This window comes from Photinus pyralis, unplaced genomic scaffold (genome assembly GCF_008802855.1).
Source record: "Photinus pyralis isolate 1611_PpyrPB1 unplaced genomic scaffold, Ppyr1.3 Ppyr1.4_unclustered_Scaffold4085, whole genome shotgun sequence".
Taxonomy (NCBI): domain Eukaryota; kingdom Metazoa; phylum Arthropoda; class Insecta; order Coleoptera; family Lampyridae; genus Photinus; species Photinus pyralis.
The window spans coordinates 265779-277890 of NW_022171522.1; the positions used below are offsets into that span (position 1 = coordinate 265779).

The following is a 12112-nucleotide window of genomic DNA, read 5'->3' on the forward strand; positions in this document are numbered from 1 at the left end:
CAATACCCGTGTATTTTTAAACTTTACATTTTGAATTAGAGTAAATGAAGTTTCTGCTACAATATGGGTTGGAACCCCTATTTATAATAGCAATGGTACCATAGGGAAAATTATAGGATTGACTTGCACATAAATATCACTCAAATTTCATGTTCCGGACATTGGATATCGAACGCTTGCAGATTTGCCTTAAAGTAATTGGGGAGACACAACAAAATTAAACCCATAACTCCGCCACTGGAAGTGGGACACAAACTTTTTAGTTGAACCTTATCGGTACTTGAGCTACAGCCACAGCTTTTTGTACGGTAAGAAATCTTTATTTGTTTAGTATCAAACAATAGGCGTTTTTTCGCGAGATACCTTTTATTCAACGGTATCTGAAATTACTCTGGTATCTGATACCGGTGCGTTTTCGCGAGAGTAAAATTTCAATGTATGACGTCATTGTACGTCACCGTTTAAGACCTGGTTATAAAATTCAGTTCAACAGGGGTATACTTGTTGATAATTTTCGGTCAAACTATTCTAACCTAAAAATATTTTTATTTACGTTTAAAAGTAGTTGTTTTTGTAATGGATGCAGTCCAAACTTATGAGTTTACGCTAAACTATTGTGGGGAGGATGTTACGGTGCATCATAATGATTTAGACACCATTTCAATTTTATTAAATGGTGGGTATACCAATAATTCGGTTTCAGAATACGAAATAACTTATACTTGTAGATCCTGTGGCAGCTGAACAATACTTAAGGACAAATGGACTCATTAATACAGACACTACACCCTTTTGTGAGGAAACAGAATATTTAGATACCGCCGAGGATACCGCAATTAATCACACTCCAACTGATCACACCTCAGAATGCAGCAGTGTTCAAGCAACGTGCAGCTCTAATAATAACAGTAAGTGCAAAAGAAATGAGATATCAAAGTGTAATACCTTCTATTATATCATTTCAGATGCAAGGTTGTGGAGTAATAAAAGAAAAATGACCGAACTAGATATTGAAGCCACAAGTTTTTTCCTCGGACAGAGGCTAAAATACGCTAAGTCATTTGACGACAAGAAAACTAACAAAACGTCGCTCTGGTCAAAAATTGCGAAAGAATTAAACGATAATGGGTACACGGTTGGAGAAGGAAAAGAGGGGGCAGAGAAATGCAGGCAAAAGTTTGCGAACTTACAGCGGCAATACATCTCTCACCGAGATCATATGAAAAGGACAGGAGAAAATACCAAAGATCCCCCAGCTTTTTTTGACGAGATGCATGGAATCTTAGGGGCAAAACATAAAGTTGATCCAGAATATGTTTTGGATTCTAGCAATATAAGTGCGCCCAGTAGTGAGGTTGAGTCTCAAGAATCGATTGAAGCAAATAACGAGGATACACAGATCGAAAACGTTTCATCGCCGGAGAGCGTAGAATCGTTGCCCAAATCGGGGAACGTAACCCCCACTTCCATAAGGAATAGATTTTCAGCTGTAAAGAAAACGTGCAAACCTGTTACAGACAATGCAGTATCTTTAACCAAATTATTAGACGATCAATTTAAGGCCGATTTGGCTCAACGAGAGCAACATTTTCAACGTTTAGACGAATTGCTTTCTGTACAAAATAATCAAAGAGATAGAATGCTGAAGCAATTCGATGAAATTATCACATTAATTAAAGATAAGAAAAACAAAGACCCTCAAGAGGAAGCATAAATTTTATATATTGTTTGTTGTTTAGTATAGGCACAACCAGGTTATCTGTGGTATGGGTAATGTAGTACGAAATAGTTACTCTTTTATTAGTTATCGAGAGATCTCATGTTATTTTTTATCTTTTTTTATTATAATCAATCGTTTTTATATTACATTATTTGATAAAATATTTGCTATGCGTCCTCGTTTTTCTTTTCCTAAGGCAAACTGTTGTCTATCAAAATCCCTGTGCAGCACACCGTCCTCAATCGTTTGTTTATTATCTTCAAACTCTGTTGTCCATTTGTCGTGGTTTATGTAGCAAAAATTGTGTAGAACACATGAAGCACTTATAATTTCTACAGATTTGCTTATGGAATAGCAATTAATAAATTTTAAGCGCCGAAATCTCCCCTTTAGAATACCGAAAGCATTTTCAATGCAGACGCGATCAGCACTTAATAAATAATTGTGCCTTTTCTCTATGCTGCTCAGATTATTATGTTTTTTAAATGGAGTCATTATCCACTGCTTTAAAGGAAAAGCGCTATCTCCTATTAAATGATGTTCTGGAGTAGGAAAGAACTTCTGTGATCCATATCGTTGAATGTAGGACACCAATGGCGACGCAGAAAAGACCTACATTATATTAAAATGTACTATGTGTGGTGTGTAATACTACCAAAAGAAAACCTTACTCTAGAATCGTGGGCCGAGCCGGGATATCCTATAAAAACATAGGTGAAAATTTTTCCAGAGGAACAAATTCCCATCAAGTTGATAGAGTGCTGCTGGTATCGATCAGCATAGCTTTCGTGCTGTGATTCAGGAACTGTTACATTTATATGGCAACCGTCAACTGCACCCACAACACCTACAATATTTTAAAGTGGAAGCCAATTAATAATTATTTACTAACAATACCTGGATAATTCTTGAATCCACTGACAATGTAATCAAACTCTTCTTGATTTTTGGGCCAAACAATATACTTTGTTTTTAATAAATTTGTGATGTACAAAAAAATATTCACTATGTTCATTACAGTTGAAGATACTACACCAAAACGATCAGCAATACCATGTAAAGTATCTTGATGACCCAAATACCATAAAAAAATTAGGAGACATTTTTCGGGATCAGTTGGGTAATTCCCTCCTCGATATTTTTTCCGAATTAAACAAAATCTATCATATTTAATGAGTTCCTGGAGTAGAATATAAAATGTATTTTTTCTCAGACGAAACAATTGAAAAAACACATGCTCGTGGTACTGGTGCAACCACACATTGTGATTAACGTTTTGCTTTGCATGTTTATTCCGATGTCTGAGTAACCCAACAATTTTTGTGGCCTTATTGCGGTAAGTATGTATATAGTTTGTCATTATCTGAGAGTGCTCAGTCTCCCACATCATGTCAATATAAAACTTTAAATAATGATTTAATAAGAGAACTGGCTCCATTATGAAGTATTTCTAACCTAAAATCGATCAGCTGACTATGTTGAAACCACATGAATAACCGTCCCATTTTCGCGACATACAACGGTCACAGTGAACGCTAATAACCGATCGGTTATATCATATAAGACCGGGTATCTCGCGAAAAAACGCCTAATATTGGTGCCGAAGTTATTAGTGGTGGTTTCAGACCACATTAGATAATAAGGCATGTAAATTAAGTACACCTTTAATTAAAGTAAATATAAACTTAGTACAGGTACGTTTATGTTGACGTTTAGTATTGTACTAGAAAATCCTAATGTGAATACATCACACGCCCCTTCTTAAACAAAATTAAAAAAATAACATTTCATTGGTATACTTAAATATTACATTATTAATCGGTCTGGTATTTTAACAAGTCTGCCACTTCTGGTATAATAGTCACTCGTCACAATCGGGTTTGTCTCACTGGAAGTAGTGCCCACTTTCACTTCAGGTTCGCACTTCAGAGTTTCTTCGCTCATCCGTCTGGGATTGATCTGTTGCCTATTCCGCCGGTAATCCGCTTCACCTATGCGAACAATGTAGTCGTTAGGGCCTGATTTCTTCATTACAACGCCAGGTTTCCAATTACGTATACCTTCTTGAACGAAAACGTCTTGTTGTGGCTCCAACTCATTCAGCTTTTTCGTTGAGACGTCATAGTACGCCTTTTGCCTTTCTTGTAGAAGTTTTAGCTGATCCTTACTACCTCGAATTGGGAACTTAGGCTCGAGAAGTTTACAACTAACGGGTAAAGATGTCCTTAATCTTCTTCCCATCAGCAGCTCACTAGGAGAAGGTAAGTTTTGTTTGGCAGTAACATTATAATTTAATATGGCGGCGAATGGATCTTCTTTTTCTAGGAGACACTTTGTTAAAAGACTTTTTACAGTCTGTACTGTTCTCTCAACCATTCCATTAGATCTCGGATATCGAGGACTAGATGTAGTTAACTTTATATCATACCTATTTGCAAATTCTATAAAGTCCCATGAATTGAACGGAGGTCCATTGTCGGAAAATACTTCTTCAGGCAATCCATTAATTGCAAAAATATTCTTCAAGCAAGAGATTAACAGTGTTACCTGTTTTGTTGGGCAATTTGTTAACCACAGCAAACTTACTAAAACTACTACTACAACTAGGAAATCTTGAGAGAATAGTGCTTTAAAGTCAATGGCAATTTTTTGCCAAGGTCGGTCAGGTACGTCATGTGGAGACAGTGGTTCTCTCGCATTTGACTTGGCATACGATTGACACAACTGACAACCGAGAACCATCTTTTCGATGTCTGATGACCATCCTGGATAATAGATGGCATCCTGGCCCAATTTCTTGCAAGCATTCACACCTTGATGGTATTTATGGATTAAATTTAGAAACTCATTTCTAAGACTTGCAGGTAAAATTAGCCGCTTTTGGTAAAAAAGTAGGTTTTCGTGGAGATGTGTATCATTTCGCACAGGCCAATACTGCTTCACACCGTCAGAAACTTGTATTTGATGTTTGGGCCATCCGTGCAATACATAATTTTTAATTTCAATTAATATAGGGTCGGCATGAACAGCCTCCTTTATTTTGTTTTCTGTTTCAGGTTTAACTGCTATAACAGAAAACAATTTGAACTTAGAATCCAAGTATTCGGTATTAATAATGTCGTCTGTGGGGTCACGACTAAGCGCATCTGGTACCTGAAGGCACTTTCCCGGAACGAACGAAAGTGTGAACTGATATCGAAGAAGTCTTATCGCAAGTCTCTGGATTCGCGGCGACATTTCATCTAGAGGTTTTTTTAATAGTCCAATAAGTGGACGATGGTCACTTTCGATTATAAAATTAATTTGCCCGCTCAAATAGTAATTAAAACGCTCACAACCAAATACGAGTCCTAGTAACTCCTTTTCTATATGATTGTATCGTTGCTGAGTCTGAGTTAATGACACGCTTGCAAATTCTATAGGCCGATTATCTTGAGTGATAACTGCCCCTAGTCCATATGGGCTAGCATCTACTGAATTTGATCTCCTTTTTCGGATCAAAGAAAGTCAAAGTTGTAGCTGAGGAAACTAATTGTTTGAGCCTATTAAATGTTGCTTCCTCGACCGAAGTCCATTGCCATTCTGTGTTTTCACTTAGAAGATTTCTGAGAGTATTGGTTTCGCTCGACAAATTTGGAATAAACTTAGAAAGGTAGACAATCATACCAAGGAACCTCTGTAATTCTTTTTTATTTTTGGGTGATTTCATTTCACATATAGCACGCCTTTTGTTTTGGTGAGGTGATATGCCACGTTTACTGATCGTATGACCCAAAAATGTTAATTCCTTAACACAGAATTTTGATTTTTCACGATTTAGGGTAAGACCGCTATCTTTAATTCTTTTAAGAACACTATTTAGATTTTCGTTATGTTCTTCTACTGTTTTTCCGAAAACGAGAATGTCATCGAAGTAGGATGACACGCCTTGAATTCCCTCCAGTATTTCAAAAATGAATCTTTGAAAACTTTCCGGTGCGCATGAAATACCATATGGAAGACGTAAGTATCGATATCTGCCAAAGCAGGTAGCTATTGTACATGACAATGAACTGTTATGCGTTAAGGGTATCTGCAAAAATGCAGACGAAGCATCAAGTATACTAAAATATTTAGCACCTCCGAGTTGCGAAAATAAAACGTCCGCGGTGGGTATTTGAAAAATTTCACGTTTAATGTATTTATTTAACGCACGAGGGTCCATGCAAATTCTAATGTCGTTTTTGTCTGGTTTTTGCACAACCACTATAGGGTGAACCCAATCGGTAGGTTCAGTTATGGGAATTATTAATTGTTCGCGAACCATTTGGTCCAGCTTTGCTTTCACTTTATCTCTAAGAGCGATAGGAATTTTTCGCGGTGCACTTACACAAGGCACTGCGCTATCACACAAGATTGTTTGTTTATTTTACCAATGCCCACAAAAACTGAGTTATACAAACTTAAAATGTCTGGTAGCTTTTTACTAACCGCATCCAGACTAAGTGTCTTATTTATACGAGCAATTGTTTTTGGTATAATGATTAATTCTCGCACTGCATTTAATCCCAAAATTGAGGATATTTTGGGATCGTCAATCACGTAGAACAACAAAATATGACTTTGGTCATTGTACATACATTTTAGATAAACTTGTCCCATCACATTAATTTTGTGACCCGAATACGATACTAAAACTGAAGATGCATTCGTTAGTTTTTTAATTGGTATATTTAAGGATTTGAAATCGAAAATATTTAGTGTATTGACTTGACTTCCCGTATCGATTTTAAACTCAATATTTACTCCCGAAACGTTCAACACTTTTACCCAGTCAATTGCACTAATGTCCGAATTTGTGATTGTCCACACGATTAGGTTAGAGTCTGCATTTTGCTCGGTAGCAAAATCTTCATCTTCGTCCAACTCGAGATCACCAAACTGTTCAATTAGTTCATGAATATTGGACTTTTTCTTACAAAAATTACGATAGTGTCCAGTTTGCTTACAAAAACTGCACACTCTATTAAATGCGAGACACTTACCAAATTTGTGTTGTCGCCCACAATTAGAGCACGGATGGTTACCTTTTTGTTGACCTCCAGCACCACCTGAGTATCCCGCTACTTGGCCGAAACCTCCCGTTGAGTGATCGCTCGATTCGCGCACTTGTCTGTAATCACTTTGTGGTCCACTACTGTTTTTGAACCGTTGCTTAAGCGCACTCACTGTCACATGTTCTTTGTTAATCTCTTTTTGAGTAAGAACACTACTCTCCATCAATCGGCAAGTATTTATCGCGTCACTCAATTCCAGGTTGGGATCTTGTAGGAGTCTTTCTTGAATTCGAGGATCTCTTACCCCTAACACGATTCTGTCACGTATTAATGTATCTTTTTCCACAAACTCACAAGAACTCGCTAATTGTCTCAGCGCGGTAATGAACTGATCAATTGACTCGCCTACAAGTTGCTCCCTTTTAAAAAACTTAAAGTGCTCGTACACAAGATTTTTTTTTGGATTACAATAATTTTCAAATTTGTTAATTATTGTGGCAAGTTTTCTGCTATCTTCCTCCTCTGTGTACTCAAACGTATTGTACACATTAATTCCTTCATCACCCAACAAGTTAAGTAGAATCGCGATTTTTACATCGTCTTTTTGATCACTCTTCCCACTTGCTAATAGATAAAATTGAAATTTCTGTTTCCACAATTTCCAATTTGCAGGTAAATCACCAGTAAACGAAAATGGTTCCGGAGCACGGCATTGTTCCGCCATAATACACTTCGCCAATAACTAATTAAGTTATTAATTTATTATTAAACATCAGATGTCCTGATTGTAATAAAATCGCGTATTTTTTTATTTTATCCTAAATCGTTATAGTAACAATAACTCCTTAGCGACGAGTTGTGTTAAGGCACATTTAACAACACTAGTGCTGTAAAAAATTTCTTAACAACACTTTTTTATTGGCCAACAACGAAGAATATAATATAATTCATGGAACACATTAACTACTAAATAACGGTGTATTTTCATCGGTTTTAGAGTTGTCACTGACTGTCACATTATATTGTACAATTTTGTACGTTTTCAAATTTTATTCCACCCGAAGAAACGGTGCCCGAGAAAGACTGTCCAAGGCTAACATTCTTCAAGGGAACATCGGCGGTGTTAGTAGGTACCAGTTTTGGAGAATATGCTGAACTATTGGTCTTCATAAAGGATATAACTATTTCATAGGAAGAAACGTCCACATTTTCATGTGCGATCAACATTTTTTTGAGCATGGAGATTTTCGTCCATACAGAAGAGGCTTCAAGATTCTTGGACTAACAAAACAACTTTCACTTATATGAATAATAACCTCGTAAATAACAGAGAATGACTTACCAGTTCAGAAACGTATGCCAACATGACATCTAAGTTAATTTGGCTAAAACTGTCATTTAGCTGCCAACATTTAAATAAATCAAATTCCTTTTTATACCTATCCGCAGAACCGCAGACTTGTTTGGTATTAATTTGCAGCGACCTGCATCAACTTTTTCCTTAATGTATGAATTACTCTCGCACATTTTCTTGAAAATTTTCTCGAATAAACAAACTGGATAAACAAACACTGATTGTCATAGATACCCTTAGATGCTGTACGCATGGCCAACTGTCAGATTCCCTGGTTTATCATTCTACCTTTAATGAATGTCGTATAACGAAGATGAATGAGGACTGAGGATAAAATAAAACGTGTTACGAAACACGTAACGTTATAAGGTTTTACATTCCTCGGGAATTTTAAAGAACTCGGGGCGTTGCCCCTCGTTCTTCAAACATATTCCCTCGTAATGTAAAACCCATAATAACGTTACTTGATACGTAAACTACTATTACCAGACTGAAAATTTTTACCAGACTGGAAATTTTGCCTAGCAACGGCAACTGACATCCATCTAAACGTGATATTTGATTGAATGATTGATATTGATATTTGTCAAACTACTGTCAGATCAAACAAATCAAGTGATCGATTTTTGCTTTTATTTTAATGTGTACCTACAACATTCTAATCAAAATGGTATTTTAATAGAAATAGAGCAGTATGAAATAAAATGTTTTACATTATTTGTATGTTAAATCAGTTAACGTTACTCGTTTCGAAATTCCTGCCTCAGCTACGCTTCGGCAGTAAACATCTCACTCGTTAACGTAAACCTTGATTTATCATACTCATATGTAAATAACTATTCCACTGAAATATTTGCATAGGTTCAGATTTAAAGATCTCTTGATCAAAGTACACAAGGCTGTTTGACGTATTCACATACATAGGCGAATTTTCCTTAAGACAGAATTGTATTAAGGTGCGAAATGACCGGTTGCAAGGCTCCTTAGCAGCATTACGAGCTCTGAACCTTCTTTGGAGGCGAATTTAGTTGGAGCTAATTTTTGGTATGGTCATATTCTTATAAAATAAGCAAAATCTTCCTAGAGAGTATTCTTGGAAGCTTAAGAGTATACACGATATCTTGAAAACGAGTGGACCGATTGCGATGAAATTTTGCAGATAGATTCTTTATCAAATTTGTAGATCAGAGTTCGTGAATTAGAAATGTAGCGCTTTTGACATCTCCGTTAGTTATGAACCGAATTGTATGACATTCAAAATGAGCACAACTTTAACCATATAATACGCAATGCCAAGCAATAGCCATAACCATACGCAGGAGCTCATTTGCTATATTTGTTTACACATTTTTTATTTTCATTCCTACTTTCTGTCCGGTAATTTTAGTTTCCATGGTAGAGGCGTTTTCGAAAATCTGGTAGATTTGGCCATGGTAACAATTATTGCCACAATTGTTTCCATGATCATTTTTACTAACCCGGTTTTCCCGACTTTTATGTAAATAACTATTTAATTGTCCCCAATGTAAAGGCTTTACCGCATAGAAGACGAACCTGCTACTTGTAGGGGGTGATTAACTCACCCTCAATATTAGTTTTGTAATAAATATCAATGGATCTCAAGTTTTCAAAAATTAATCATTGAGGTACTTACGACAGAATAGAAACCTATTGAAGTGTACAAACAGAGAGTAGACGTTAACGACTTCTATATTTCCCTGCAGGAAGTTTGTACAATACACCCCTTCCACGCGTAAAACATTGTTTTATGGGGTGGAGAAAAAGTTCATGCGTCGAATATAAAGTTTTATTTTAATTTCGACATTCAAAGCGCTCGTTATACCATCACGGAGAATTGGAAAAGGTGCAATTAAATGCGGTGATGCAGGGGGCAATTGAAGATGTGAGTACACATGCTGGGAGAAAATTCTGAAGGCGCTGCGGATAGTGCAGAATTATTAATGGAAACAAATTAGGGTATGAATTATTAAAAAGGTGCTTCGTACGCGTAATTTTAAACAATTTCGATGTTACACACTGAAAAGCAATAAAAACCGTTAACGAGCAATAAACACTTTCTAGCGTAATAAACGGACATTGATTGCATTGACTAAAAGAGTCGTAAACCGAATTTATGAAATTAATAAGTGCTTTAATAGGCGATGGTTGCTAATCCACGTCCAATACCGCATTAGTAAAATTAAATTCCAACCCTAATTTATCGACATAGATCGTATTTTATTCGAATATTTGAACACATGGTGTTTTAACGTGAAGAGGAGAACGTGCGTAATGCATATTCTGGGAGGCTCTTGACTCCGGAACTCCATTAGTGCTGAGCGGCGCCCGAAGCTCTTAACGGATCTAACTTCCATACAACTTTCGAAGCAATTTTGCTGAATGTTGAACTAGTAACAAAAGGGGCAAAGTTAAGAATATCAATGTCGTTTAATGGGACAGATAAAAGTAGGGTTACAGACAACACAATACTCACGATAGGAATTCACCCCGCCGCCGTACTCAAGCAAGATAGTTCGATACTAACGACCAGTGCCGACAAATGTTTGTGCGTCGACTTACCATTGAATTATAGTTATAAATTCAATGGACTTACCTGAAACAGAAATAGAGAGTTAACACAAGCAGTAGGTATACATTTTACAATGAAAAAATGAGCAGTAGTCTTGACCGCTCGCATCGCCTCCCTTAAACTTGTCCATTAAAAGAAGAAGCCGGCAATACATAAAATCGCCCCTTGAAATGCGACAGGCAAGAATTTAATTTAAAATATATTAATTCGCAATTTATTTTCATTAGTGTCACCCCCAAAAATCTTGCAAATTATTCACAAATGCGAATTTAAAAACATTTTTACAATTGTCGTCAAAGGCATTTGCAAAACCTCTACTTATGAAAAATCGTCCCAAGCTAACTAGATTTTCGTCTCCAACTGCAGTCTTTTATAGATCTTTTAGTTTAGTCAGTATATCTAAACTCGATCATAATCCTTACTAGCTTTATATTCCCACATTCTATCCGCATTTCCACCTTATCTTTAGGGTGTTCTAATAATTTCGGCATATACAGGCTGATTCAAATTCGAGGGCCACTATGGGGATCTCGAAAACTGTAAGAGATAGGTAGGTAGTTTAAATTGGGCAAGTTGCCTGTTTTGATGCTTAACAAAATGCCGTTTTGAAACTGAAAAAATTCTAACTACTTTCGAATTAATTTAAAACGTTTTAATATGTTTGAACGTATATCGAAGGTATAAGCCACAGTGTATGATTACACCGTGGTATAAGACGACGAAACGAGAATTCCATTTTGTCCCTACCCAAAATGGACGATTGGATCCGATCCGATTACAAGGTAGACGTGTACTAAGAGGAAATAGTTTTGTTGGTTTTATTCCCACTAGGGACCGTCAATTTGTTTTAGTTTTTCCGAAGTGACCGCCGCCATTTGCTGAACTCGTCCGATTCCGGAAGTTACCGTTTACACCGGTTGAGTTTACCAAAGGTTTCCGAGGCCGAACCGCTGCTACCACCGACCTTGATCAGGGGCGAGGCCGCATCCTTGATGGCGCTCGAGTCCGTCAGTCCCTCTGCTCGTCTGTCCGTTCCGTCGACCGAACACCCACGCTGCCGCCGACTATTTATGAAAATGTATTTGGTTTTCTTTTAAAATAAATTGAAATTATGATTCCGCTAATGCTTATTTAATTTTAAAGCTCGCCGATTGTGCGCGAACTACCCCAAGTTCGTCGCACCGCACCCAACTGCCAAAATGCCCCCGCGGCAATTGCCAAAATTTCACCCTGAACCCAGGTTCGAACCAAGGACCCTTAGTACTGCAGTCGAGATACAACTCCACTGCGCTTCACAGGCCGACTAAGCCATTAGAGGAGTTTAGACTCCTAGCAAAAAGGTAATTTACCACAGTAGGTAGCGATGTAGGCAATTGGAAATAATGCATACGTATAAAAAAGAAGTTTATAAC

General features: G+C 37.0%; 3 protein-coding genes across 3 annotated transcripts; 1 reads left to right on the forward strand and 2 right to left on the reverse strand.

The window, feature by feature from the left end:
* The first annotated feature begins 344 nt into the window (after positions 1 to 344).
* Positions 345 to 1892, forward strand: LOC116182164. The gene is made up of 3 exons (XM_031502664.1): positions 345 to 676; positions 729 to 908; positions 966 to 1892. Exons 1-3 carry the CDS (start codon positions 577 to 579, stop codon positions 1712 to 1714), a joined length of 1029 nt encoding a protein of 342 aa, XP_031358524.1. The 5' UTR covers positions 345 to 576; the 3' UTR covers positions 1715 to 1892.
* Positions 1823 to 3313, reverse strand: LOC116182163 (protein ALP1-like). Its single transcript, XM_031502663.1, has 3 exons — positions 2618 to 3313; positions 2392 to 2567; positions 1823 to 2332 (listed from the first exon to the last, which is right to left on the reverse strand). The coding sequence occupies exons 1-3, from the start codon at positions 3156 to 3158 to the stop codon at positions 1859 to 1861; spliced, it is 1191 nt and encodes a 396-aa protein (XP_031358523.1). The 5' UTR covers positions 3159 to 3313; the 3' UTR covers positions 1823 to 1858.
* A 213-nt stretch (positions 3314 to 3526) lies between these two features.
* Positions 3527 to 7480, reverse strand: LOC116182172 (uncharacterized protein K02A2.6-like). Its single transcript, XM_031502682.1, has 4 exons — positions 7321 to 7480; positions 6163 to 7161; positions 5195 to 6097; positions 3527 to 5136 (listed from the first exon to the last, which is right to left on the reverse strand). Exons 1-4 carry the CDS (start codon positions 7478 to 7480, stop codon positions 3527 to 3529), a joined length of 3672 nt encoding a protein of 1223 aa, XP_031358542.1.
* Between the last annotated feature and the right edge of the window lie 4632 nt (positions 7481 to 12112).